The 12,230-nt window shown below is 34.7% G+C and overlaps 1 protein-coding gene across 2 annotated transcripts in view; it reads right to left on the bottom strand.

The window, feature by feature from the left end:
• Positions 1 to 12,230, bottom strand: part of DGKB (diacylglycerol kinase beta) — a 324,210-nt gene that overhangs the window by 186,646 nt on the left and 125,334 nt on the right. For both annotated transcript variants that reach the window (XM_042889110.1, XM_042889111.1), the window contains exons 18-19: positions 11,319 to 11,408; positions 6,351 to 6,511 (exon numbers count right to left, since the gene is read on the bottom strand). In XM_042889110.1, the coding sequence (XP_042745044.1) occupies positions 6,351 to 6,511; positions 11,319 to 11,408 (251 nt within the window). The remainder of the gene's footprint in view (positions 1 to 6,350; positions 6,512 to 11,318; positions 11,409 to 12,230) is intronic.

The following is a 12,230-nucleotide window of genomic DNA, read 5'->3' as shown; positions in this document are numbered from 1 at the left end:
TCTAGCCACTATAAACAGCAAAACGATATAAGGCTTTCAAATTTCAGGATATATGATTATCACTAAATTAAAATTCATTTCCTCTTGTAAATTATATATACCATAACAAAACAACATTTGTAGAAATTAATATATCCCAAAATAACAAAGTTAAAATAGAAGACTCTGGGATTATAATATCGGTCAGAGGAACAGCCCTACTTAGACTTTCACATTTATGATCAGAAACTCTAATAGTCAAAGCTTATACTGATGCTAGTGAAATGTCCTTTCATGAGAAAAGCCAAATACATGGCTTTTCTGCAGGCTTTTTCTTTCAATTTTGAAAAAAAAAAAAAAAAAAAAAAAAAAAAAAAAAAAGAATTAAGGAGATGTAATGGAAGTCGAGCACAATGACTTGGTGGGGAAGTAGACCCCTAACAAGTTCAAATTTATGATTATGAGAATTAAGCAGTCATATTTTTCCCCCCTGGCAGACTAAGAGGCTCTAAGTGACTGGTTAAGGCTGAAGGATATTAAATCACAACCATGCAAATATCTATTTGATAGTGCATTTGGATAGTAACATATTAGGTGTCATAAAAGTACGCTTGTCTTTGTCATAGACCTTTGCTACTTTCTGATAATAATTTTTCAGAGAACACATTCTGTGTCTAACACTACTAGTAAGAAAAAGATCTCCCATCTATCTTATAACAGCTTTCAAAATGAAGCAAAGAAACAAAAATAAAACAAAACAAAAATAGCATGGAATACTGGCTTACATTGCAAAGAATTTACAGAACATTTCCAGGCATAGTCAGAAATCTTCACTGTCTTAGCTAAATACACTTGCAAAACACATTATCACTGCAGTTCATCCAAGTCAGAATATAACCATATTGCTATGAAATCAATATCACATGTTGTAGAGACTGAATGAAAGGCTGAGGTATTCTACTTGCATGAGCTCTGTTTTGGCATTCAAATTCTGCATCTAATGATGTTAGAAAAGTCATTCACAGCAGTGGAAGTTTCTGAATTGCCACATACGTTAATCAAATGGACAAAAACAACAGATGGAACATTAATCTGGATATCACAGTTTTCTTCTAAGTTATTGTCTTAATTATTGTCCTAGAGCATTACACTCCTTTTTCCTCTCCAGTATGTCTTTACGTACGTGCTTGCACATGTATCAACTGAAGGAACATTGGAAAATTCTTATTTAAAGCCCATCTTAGTACAAATAGGCCAGTTGTTTTCCACAATGTAAGTAATTTGTTCTAATGAAATAGTTTGGGTAAGCAGCGTGATCTTGTTGGCAATGACACTTTAAAGAATGAATGCAGAAGAGCACCATTCATAAAGACACCAAGAAGGCTAAAGCATACACTCAGCTGTCAGACCAAGGGCTGCTCTATAATACCCTATGTAGTTATAACAGTTTTTAAAAAAGTGTTAAGAGTTAGTAAGATAAGAGTAAGATAACTTTTATTGACCAAGCCAACCAAAAATTAGTTACAAAAAAAGATCTCAAAACGAGTATAAGCGAATTTCCTATTCCTTACTGGTGAACATAACTTCATAACTGATTATGAATGATTACTGAAAGGGTTTTTTCGCCTAGCTCATGCTGTTTCTGAGTTTTCTGAGCTCTTAATCAACTAATTCAAACATTAACATTAAACAAATAATAATAATAATAAAACAAACATTAACTCTTGCAGTTCCTCTGCCCTTCTTAAGTAGTAGAGAAAGTGCAGACAGAGAAAAACACTGAATCATTTCTCACGCGTCCAGCTTGGAGAGAAAGCACTGTAAGGATAAGTAACCGAAGTTTCTTCTTCCATTCTTCCTATCCCTTCATGTATAAGACAGCTTATTTTCATTCCACATGCTCTTTTATACCAAGCACTTGGTGAAAGATGAGGTTTCTGATGTTTCATCATAACCAATCATTTAATGATTCATAAGTGAAAAAGTTTTTATCAAAATACACATTTTGTCTCACTTCGAGAAAATCATTTCAGAAACACTAAAAGAAAGCATTGTAACTGTCTTATATATTTAACATTCTTGAATAACTTCCCAATAAGATATGAACACCCTTGAGAGTCATTCAATTCTAATTTATTATCTAAAAAAGGTACTTTTTCCTAAGGTTTATAAGACCTTTGTTATTAAGATCTTAACATTGTAAAATTTTTAATTGTTCCATTATGTGATCCATGCTGCAGCAAGACTTTCTTGCAGGTAATAAATACAGCTTGTAAGGTTGTTTTTTTTTTTTTTTTTTGGAGTTATGTGAGAGCTTGCCTCACTATCCATTGGTCATCAAGGTTCTTTCTATGTTCTACTGCTCAATTGTAAGCAAATTTCACCATCTTCCATGATTACCTGTTTTGTGTGCATTTATCTGGATACATTTAGTGTGAATTTCATGGATAAAATACCAATCCACTGGTATATTTTGCAATTACTGCTATGAATCTTTAGTTGCTGTGGTTCCATAATTATTCCATGAATATGGTTTGATCTTGAAAAAAATCTGAGAATAGATTTGTAAGCTCTTTTATTTGAAAAAATAGCTTTTCAATTTTTTGGTTTTTTTAAATATTAAACTGAAGGGTTATTTCTAAATTATGTGACAATATTTCTGTGTGCTAAGACAACATGGTATATAATTGATTAGTGAGTTTTTTGCTTTTTTTTTTTTTTTTTTTTTTTTTAAACACAGGCTTGGGAAATAGCAAGGATAAAATAAATCAGATGTTCCACGGTATTACAACACACAAGTTTATCTGAAGCAACTGTCTGTGTATATCTGTCAACTCACCATTAATGGTAAGCAGATGAGTGAGTGAAGAAAGTAAATTATGCTGTTTTATCCATGGGGAAAAGGCTAACTGTGACAATTAATATGCACAAGCTGATATTGTCTACATACACACTCACCTCCAGTAAACTGTTTACACCCTCAGCAATTTAGCTAAATGATATAACATGACTGAATTTCTACTCCTGCAGCAACAGTAGAAAGGCATTGCAACCTGACTGTCTGGAATACAGAGCCTGTGATAACACACTAACACTGGCATTAATAAGATCAGTACTCCATTATCACTACAATAACATCAACCTAGCATGAACATAAGACAATTAAGGCACACTGTGTAGATTATTTTTATTTTCTCCAAAATATGTCAGTGATTGTACTTAGTATCCTCCTTCTGATAGTTGTCCTGATGTTTCATGTTTCTGTCACTGCTGTTAATTTGTCCTCTAATGTTACCTCTGTTACATCTGTTATGTTTGGCCAGCAAATCAAATTTCCCTCTTTTTTTCTTTTTTTCTTTTCTCTTTCCTTTTTTTTTTTTTTTTTTTTTTTTTTTTTTAAAGCAAATATGACTTGATTGCTTTAATACTCATTTTTTCTTGGATATTCAGCTTGTTTCAATGACACCAGTTCTATTGGGAAGCAGATGGGACTTCTCTTCTGGTATCTTGCCATCCTGACAGAATGATGGATGTGAGCACTTGAAAATCTTTATCTCATTCTACTTTGCTCTTAGATGTTTTCTAGCTTCAGCTTTGAAACTGACACACAGCTTGGCTGATGCTTCTGTGCTTTGCGCTTTCATCACATTGAACGCTGTATATTCAGCTACTGCATTTCACTTTGCTTCTTACTTGTTTTCCTGTACTAACATATAGTACCTATATTCATGTAGGTAACAGAACTCATACAGTGTGGTAAAACACACCTTTTTTTTTTGGCTTGAACATATTAATCCAACCTTTCAGATACAGACGTTTCTGTGAAATGTTCATTTTCAACTTAGCAAAGGATTTTCCTTCCCAAGAGTAAATTACATTCTGATTCTTTCTGATAAAATGACGAGAGCAGTAGATGTTATGCTCAACTTCAGCAGAGTTCTGAACATCATCTACCCTAGCAATCTTCTATCCAAGTAAGGAAATTTTGATCTTTACCAGTGTAAAATGTATAAATAAATAAATAAATAAACAACAGACCTGTTTCAGTCTAGAAGAGGCTTCAGGGAAATAACAGCAATCTTTAAATACCTACAAGGAGGGGGGTTATGAATACAACAAAGCCAGGCTCTTCACAATGACGTATAAAGGGAGGATAGGAGAAGTGTGTAAGGTGAAACAACAGAGGTTCAGACCAGATACAAGAAATAACATCTCCACCATAGGGAAAGTCAGGCAGAGGAATAGGTTGCTTGGAGAGGTTGTGCCATCTCCTCCTTGGAGGTTTTTTGAGACACTATTGGATAAGACCGTCAACAATGTAACTCACTCTTATAGCTGACCCTGCTTAGAACAGGACATTGGACTAGCGACTTCCTGAATTTCCTTCCAACTTGAATTATGGTCTGACAACAGTGAGAGCCCCAAGTCAGGCACAATATTATTGTCCCTTGGCTTTTCTGAGTAGACATCGAGATTATTGTCAAAAGTCATTTCTGCTGTTCTGTTACAAAACCCATTTAGCAGGTTCTGTTCATAATGATTAGAGACTGTGCCTGTTACTACATAGAAATCTATGAGGAAATATGAAGTATGTTAAAGGTTACCATTATTCTTTGTAGTGCCTTAGAGAAACGGTAAAAAATTAAGAGGATGTAATTCAGTAAGCATAAGTTTTACATTTAGGAAGAAAGAAGAAATTATGGAAACCCAAGTGAGATACGCGGTAGTAGTTGTTAAGAAGAGTATCGGAAATTAGCAATGAATCACAAATCACATATGAATTTATGCTATTTTCATGCTTCATGTGCTATATGAAGTCATGCTATTGTTAAGAAGACTATTTTTCTTAATGGAAGTATCATCTGCAAGACATGACTTAATTCCTCTTTTCCAATCAGTACCAATAAAACATGAAATGTATCATTTTGCCTCATTGGGAGCACTACAATTCCAGGGAGATATGGAACAAAGAGAGTAACTGGATTGAATTGTCACATTTTATCTGAACAGTGTTAAAAGTAATAGACATGATCAGATGCCTAGAAAACATTTTTTGCAAGAAAATGTTGAAGAAACTGGAGATAAGCTACAAAAAAAAAAAAAAAAAAAGTAAAAAGATCAGACTATCAGACTGAGCTCCCCGTAGGCAACAAAGAAACTGAATAATCTGTTTTCATCAGTTTCATCATTGAGCATCAGTATTTTCTTATGACTAAGTCACCAAAAATGTTCTGTTCCCCAGCACAGAGTGTTTGCTTCTGTTTTGGTGCATATACTTTGCCTTCATATGTTTTTTTTACACTATTTTTTAAAAATTATTTCTGTTTTATCTAGTTGCTCTCTGCACTTATTTTAAACAAGACAGGCTAAACACCAACTACACAAGCAAAAAAACTAACAATTATTACTATTTAAATAACAATGATTATTTCTCAGCGATTAAAACTGTACAGGATTAGAGACCAAGGAATGGTTTTAGGAACAAACTGTCTGCATGTTGATGATCAGTACTACATAAAAACTGAATTGCAAGTAACATGCAAAAATTTCCATATAACCATTTAAAGTTGTGGCAGAACCTTCTGAAGACTGAAACACAGTAATCGAGTAAATTAAACTCTGCAAAATATGGACCTCATCAAAGCCCCCCTTCCACAAATGTTTGAAAACTTATTCAAAGCAACAGACTTATGAGGAGTTAGACTAGATTTTCTGATTCCACCTATATATACACAATGTGGATCATAGTTCCAATGGGAAATCACAGAGAAGCACAAGCTGGAATTCCTATGACATTAAGAGTTCTCAAGCCACTGTACCTCATAATTCATTCAAACTGTGAATACTCCATGACAGAACCAAGAATATACTTGCTATTATTATTATAATGCTATTATTATATAAAATTATTTTATATATAGTTCTGATATATAGTTCATATATACATATAAGTTCCTCTAATAGCTCATATAGTTCATGTAATAGCTCACGTGAATCCTAAAGATCCACATGAAAATGTCACTTGAGCTCTTATTATGTGAAGAGTTTATATTTCTGTAGGAACTTCATAATGCTAATTAAATTTAGAGCTATAACCACTCATAAGGTGTTAGGAACAACAAATAACTTTTTTATAGATACAAAGGTAGATCTTTAAAAAAAATAATCTGTCTTGAGCGTGCGTTTATGTAAATTTATGTAAATTGCTGAATCACTGTCAGTCATCTAAGTATTCATTTCACTACGAAAGTAACATTGTAAATAAACTGTAACCAACAACTCTTCAAGCTAAGCCAAAAAATGCAAATATTTTTTCAAAGCAAAAGAAAAAAAAAAAATTAAAATCATTTAAGAATATGTATGAGTCTTACCACGCCGATTGAAAAGTAATTATTGATGATGTTGTAAGGCACTGGGTCTCCTTTCTCGTCTTTATCGTTCGGCATTACTTCAAATTTCCACCTGTCCAGCAAAATCTCAGAGCTGTTCTCAATGTCTTTTAAGATCTTCATTAAATTTTCACCTTCATAACCTATGAAAAAGTGAAAATGAAGTTTTATTCAGTTTTCATTCTTTTTCTAGATGACAGGAAAAATGAAAACCATGAATATAAGACCTGAAAAAGTGGGATTATGTGTGAAGTATAGATAATTTTCCAGCACTTGTCATTAAAAGGAGTTAAAACATAGAGCTGACTTCCGCACCTAGCTACATGAATGTAAACTTTATAGATTTCTCCGGCTGTCAGATCAATACTGGAGAAAATAATTTGAACTTTTAAACTTGTCAATCCCTTGAATTTTCCCAATGATTGTAGCAACTACCCGAAGATCTTACATTACACATTCCTAAATATTCTTCCTTTGAAATTAATCTTAATACTTAAGTGTATCTGACTTCAAAATGTAGGCAAAAGAAAAAAGATTTTCAGATTCCTAGAATTATCTGATCAAAGTTTAAAAGAGGACAGGAAAATTAAAAGCTGCCTAGTATTTTTGTCAATTTTTCCACGTGGATTCAAATAAAAAAATGCAAAACATGAAATCCATTCATAACTGACACTTTATCAAGTGAACTAACATTTTTTCATCTTTCAGAAATTTCTTTAACATTCTCACCCAGACCTGTAGGGAAATTGTACTCTTACTTGCAAGTGTATCTGTCTTTAGGCAATTCACTAGTCCGAAACACTGTATACTAAATCAAGCAGTATTCTTGCTTACGTATTTTTGAATGTACACAAACTACAGTATGCACGTGTACACAGATATAAAAAGGGGATTTTCCTCGGTTATATTAACATCTGTACTATTAATACAAAATATCATTGTAATAAATAAGTAAGGCCTGTGGATTCATTCCTTTTTCTAATCAGAAATAATTTTTCACATTTGTGCAATATGTACTTGCTGGGTCATTAAAATAATTTGTAAAATAACACCCACATCTTTGGTACTCAGGTGTAATTTTTGTATGAAGAAAAATCAGGTCAAACATCAGGAGTTCTCTACATAGCTACTGAATCAACAAAAACTCAGGATGTCAAGGAAAAAAAAAAAACGATCACTGAAAACCTTCTTGATAAAAAAAAAAAAAATTCTGATATACTTTCTTATGTCTGTACAGTAAATTTTTATTCATTAGCTACTGCCAACCATCACCTAACAGCAGCGTGCACAGTTCCATTTGCCTTCACTGTTGAAAAAGTAGTTTAGTTTCTGCAAGCGCTGTCTCTTCTCTCAGACTACAGAAGTTCCAGAAAATCTGTGCTATGGCAAAAGGTGATTGGGCAAAGAATGAAGACAGACAGACTATTTTCATTCCTTTTTTTTTTTTTTTTTTTTTTTTTTTTTTAGTCTAGGTGTAATCAGTCAAAATAGAAGTTAAATGTCCAAAAAAGACTGAGATTTCCCAGGAGTCCAGAGAAGGGCCACAAAGAAGATTAAGGGTCTGGACTATCTTCCATATGAGGACAGGTGGACAAACACAGGTCTGTTCAGACTGGGGAAAAGATAACTTGAGGGGGGATCTGATACATGTTTATAAATATCTAAAGTGAGGTAGGAGGCAAATGTATGAGGCCAGGCACTTCTCGATAGTGCACAGCAACAGGATGAGAAGTAATGACCTAAAACTTGAACATAGGAAGTTCCATACAAACAGAGCACTGGAACAGGTTGCCCAGAGAGGTTGTGGAGTCTCCTATGGAGATATTCATGATGAGTCTGGACACCTACCTTTGTGACCTATTGTAGGGAATCTGCTTTAGCAGGGAAGCGGGACTTGAAGATCCCTTGAGGTCCCTTCCACAACCCCTGCAATTCTGTGATTCTGTCTAAATATGTAGAATTGAAAGGAAGGACATTTCCTGCCTGAGATAATCAAATGTAATCAAAACTAGTACTTATCTATTGCTGTTCATCTTTTTTTTCTTTTTCTTTTTCTTTTTTTTTTCTTTTTTTTTATTTTTTCTTAAAGTGTCATCATCAGCCTTTTCCCAAAGGAAATGAAAGGGTTCAGAAGCACAATAAATCATCCTCATGGTTCACTACAGCAGTTCAGAATCAGGTAGGTTGCATATAACCATTGTTGAGGAACACAATAATTAGTCAAAAAAGAATGAGGGCAGGGCACAGAGTTAGTCTCACAGTAAGCACACTCAATGGAAGTTTTCATGTGCCCGCTACTGATACTGCAGAATTTCTGGCAAGTGCCTGAGAGTAAGTGTCTGGAAAACATTCCCCATGAGGAAATGGATTTAAGAAAATGGAAGTATGCATACTGAATAAAAAGTTTTGTTATTGTTGCTGTTGTTGCAAATGATGAGAAGGAAAAATAGCTAAAGCCTTAAAAACACAGAACTTTCATTTTCTGCTGGACTCAGGTAGACAAGAGCCCAGTGCTGAAGGCTGTGGATGAATTAGCTACAGTTAGCCAATAAAGCCATTGTTCTTAGTATCCTGGAGGCCTGGGACAACAAAGACAACCTGCAGAGTATGAGGTTTGAGGCAGGGATTGTTTGAATACTTTACATAGACAAGTTCTTGAAATCAGCTGGGCTGCATATAAACATTTTGAGAAAGCTGGCTAAAACCTTTGCAAGGCCACTGTCTATCACTTATGAAAAAGTTAGATGACTGGGAGATGTCACTGGTGACTTGAAAAACATAACTTCCCAATCTCATCAAAAAGGACAAAAAAACAATCTGGAGAATGACAGGACTGTGTCACATTGACACCTGGAAGAAATCATAACCAAGCTCTTTCTGAACACACTTCTGTGCACATTAAAGAGAAGTCAACCAATATGGATCTACCACAGGTATCTCAAAACTACATGACTGCCTTTTGTAATAAGATGATTGGATTTTTGGATAAGAGGGATCACTTTTCTTATCAGCGATATGGATGATATATTGGAGCGCACATTCCTTGAGTTTGAGGATGTCACATACAAACTGATGCTCAAGGGCAGGATGCTATCCAAAGGAATTTTGACACGCTAGAAGATCATTGCTAAATTCAGCAAATCCCACACAACAGAAGAAATAACTCCTGTAATGATATAGGCTTGGGATGGACTGAGAGGAACAGCTCTGCTAAAAAAGCACCAAGGGTGTGGGCAGACAGCAAGTTGCATATGAGCTAACAGCCTGGCATCAAAGTAGTCCAACAGTATTCTCAGTCAAATGAACAGGAGCAGAGCCAGCAGCCTGAGAAGTGAAATTCCTCTCTTGTTAACCAATTAGAGTGTACACAGTTATGAGCACCACTGCCCAGCCCAATACAAGGCAGACATCCATAAATGGGAGATATTTCAGCTGAGGACCACCAACATGACTGGGGACTAGAGCATTTGCTCTGTGAGGAGAAGTTGAGGAAGACAGGCTTCATCACCCCAGAGAAAAGATGGCTTTTCAGGGCCAAATACCTGTTTCTAAGGCTTACAAAGAAGTTATTAAGAAGACAGAACCATGGTCCTCACAGCATTGCATAGGGACAGGATGATAGACAAAGAATGTGGACTGAAACAACAGCAATTCAGACTGGCTACACAGAAAAACTTCACCATTAAGACTGTCAAACACTGGAACAGGCTGCCTGAAGAGTCTGTGTTGTCTAACGTTCATAATGTTTCAAGCAATGTGGTCTATTCAGCTCTGCTTGGTGCAGGAGATTGCACTAGAAAACCTCCTGCAATCCCTTCTATCCTGAATTATTCTATGTACAGAAAGTGAGGTAAGGCTGACTTGTATTTTATTTTTTTTCCCCTACATTAAAAAAAAAAAAAAATCATAATAATTAAAAACCATTCGTGACAGTGGAGGTGAAGGAGATTCTAAAATGATTGGACAGAACATTACTGATAACAAAAGTTCCAAGAGTTCTACACAGATTTTTCTAAAGATGCATCTGGTAACAAGGCAGACATTTGGAAAGGAAACTTATGACGAGACAGAAGAAGAAGGAAACATTTACAAGGGCTGGGAATTTCCAAATAAAGAGCCAAGTTCCTAATACATTTGTACTGAAATGACTAACTGAGAAATAAACAGAGCTACTTTTGAGTCTGTGAACTAGTGTCTTTTCTCCAGAGACAGTCTTGCCTAAGACTTCCTTCTTCAGGTCTCCTTCAAGTTTTTATGTTATTCTTTTTACCGTACAATGCAAATCCTGGATGAAAGTAAGTTATTGGAGGAGCTGTGAATAAGTTTCCACACATACAGGAAAGGATGCAAAGGATATTAAACTTTTTACTTTACATATATTATCCTTTCAGCATTCTTTGTCTTCTCATTTCCTGATAAATTGCATCAAAACAATGATTGTCTGGAGTCGTCAGTAGGAGAAGAGAAGCAGAGCGGATCAAAAGAGCTAGTGTAAGGCTGAGAAATATTTTTCATTTAGAATTTACAAATATTAAAAAAGATAAAACCACTCCAAGCCCAACATTAAGCATTTTCAGTAACCCTTTCAGAACAGCCCCAACTAACATCCATTTAACACTTCTTTATAATTTATTGATTAAAGAAATAACTGCAATACAGATGGTAAAACACCAAACAAATAGCTATATACTATTCTCATTACACCTTGGAGCTTTTTTGGTGTCAGCAGAAGCTACAAACAAGGTATGAAGAGTGATTATGACCTTTAATATCTATAAAACAGTTCATATAACATTTACCGACAGCTAATTCCAAAAACAGGAAAGATCATAGTGGTTCTTTACATACATCATAAAAGAGACATCCAAATGTTAAGAGCAGACTTTGATGCAAAAGTTATTTTTTTTCTTTTTTAATTACATAGTACAAGGTATTTTAATTTATGTTTACCTCCTCCCCATCTCAGACACCTTGCTAAATCATTGCCAGTCCCAAGAGGCAGAATTGCAACTGGAGGATGCTTAAGCAAGTTTGCCTTCTCTGTGAATAAAGAAAAAAAAAAAACAAAACATACCTAAGGAAAAAAATATAATTATTTGGTTGCAATATAGTAACCATGTTACACTACGTTTCACTGAAAGACAGAGGTATGTACTCTGTATATGGGATCACACTGTCTACTCAACAAGCATTTAATTGAGTCATTCTATTGTGCAGCTCATTCCCTAGTCCAGGTACCATCTTTAATCCTAATTTACATTATTGTTATCATAAGGACAAAGAATTAAAAGTTGTCTATTGATTTACAATTTTCAAAGCTATTTGAGCATTACAATCAGGACCTTGTATTTGCAAAAGGACATTTTACCTCCTTCCTTTAAAATAAATAAGTAAGTAAGTTCAGAAACATGCATTTGCTATCATTCATTCCTTCATGACATCCTTCTTACATAGTTTTTCTGGTCTAGACCTCTCATAAAAGAGCCTATGACTTTAAATACTCATCACCTAAACATTCTGTCAAGTCTTTTGGTCACTCCATCTCCTTTCTCATTTCCATTGTCTTACATTCCCATTATTTTCTCTGCAGGCTCTCTAGTGCCAAATAAACAAACCTTTGGTGTGAGAGATGTGCTCCCTAATAAGCACGGGGAGGTTAAAATCTCTAAAATCTTAACCTCTGAGCCTTCCTAACTATTTGTACAGAGGAATTTATGGCCAACAAACTGAAAGAGCTCTATTTGAAATGATTACATACCCCACAGCTTACACATCTACATGTCTGTTATAGCATTTCTATTCAAAGGACCGTTATTTCATTATCTGCATAATGGGATAATGGAGTATAAATAGAAATGTTGT

Source organism: Lagopus leucura, unplaced genomic scaffold (assembly GCF_019238085.1).
Source record: "Lagopus leucura isolate 7727_CA_CO unplaced genomic scaffold, USGS_WTPT01 Super-Scaffold_100157, whole genome shotgun sequence".
NCBI lineage: Eukaryota > Metazoa > Chordata > Aves > Galliformes > Phasianidae > Lagopus > Lagopus leucura.
The sequence above is the reverse complement of the archived record's forward strand: the minus strand, read 5'-3'. Positions and strand labels throughout refer to the sequence as shown.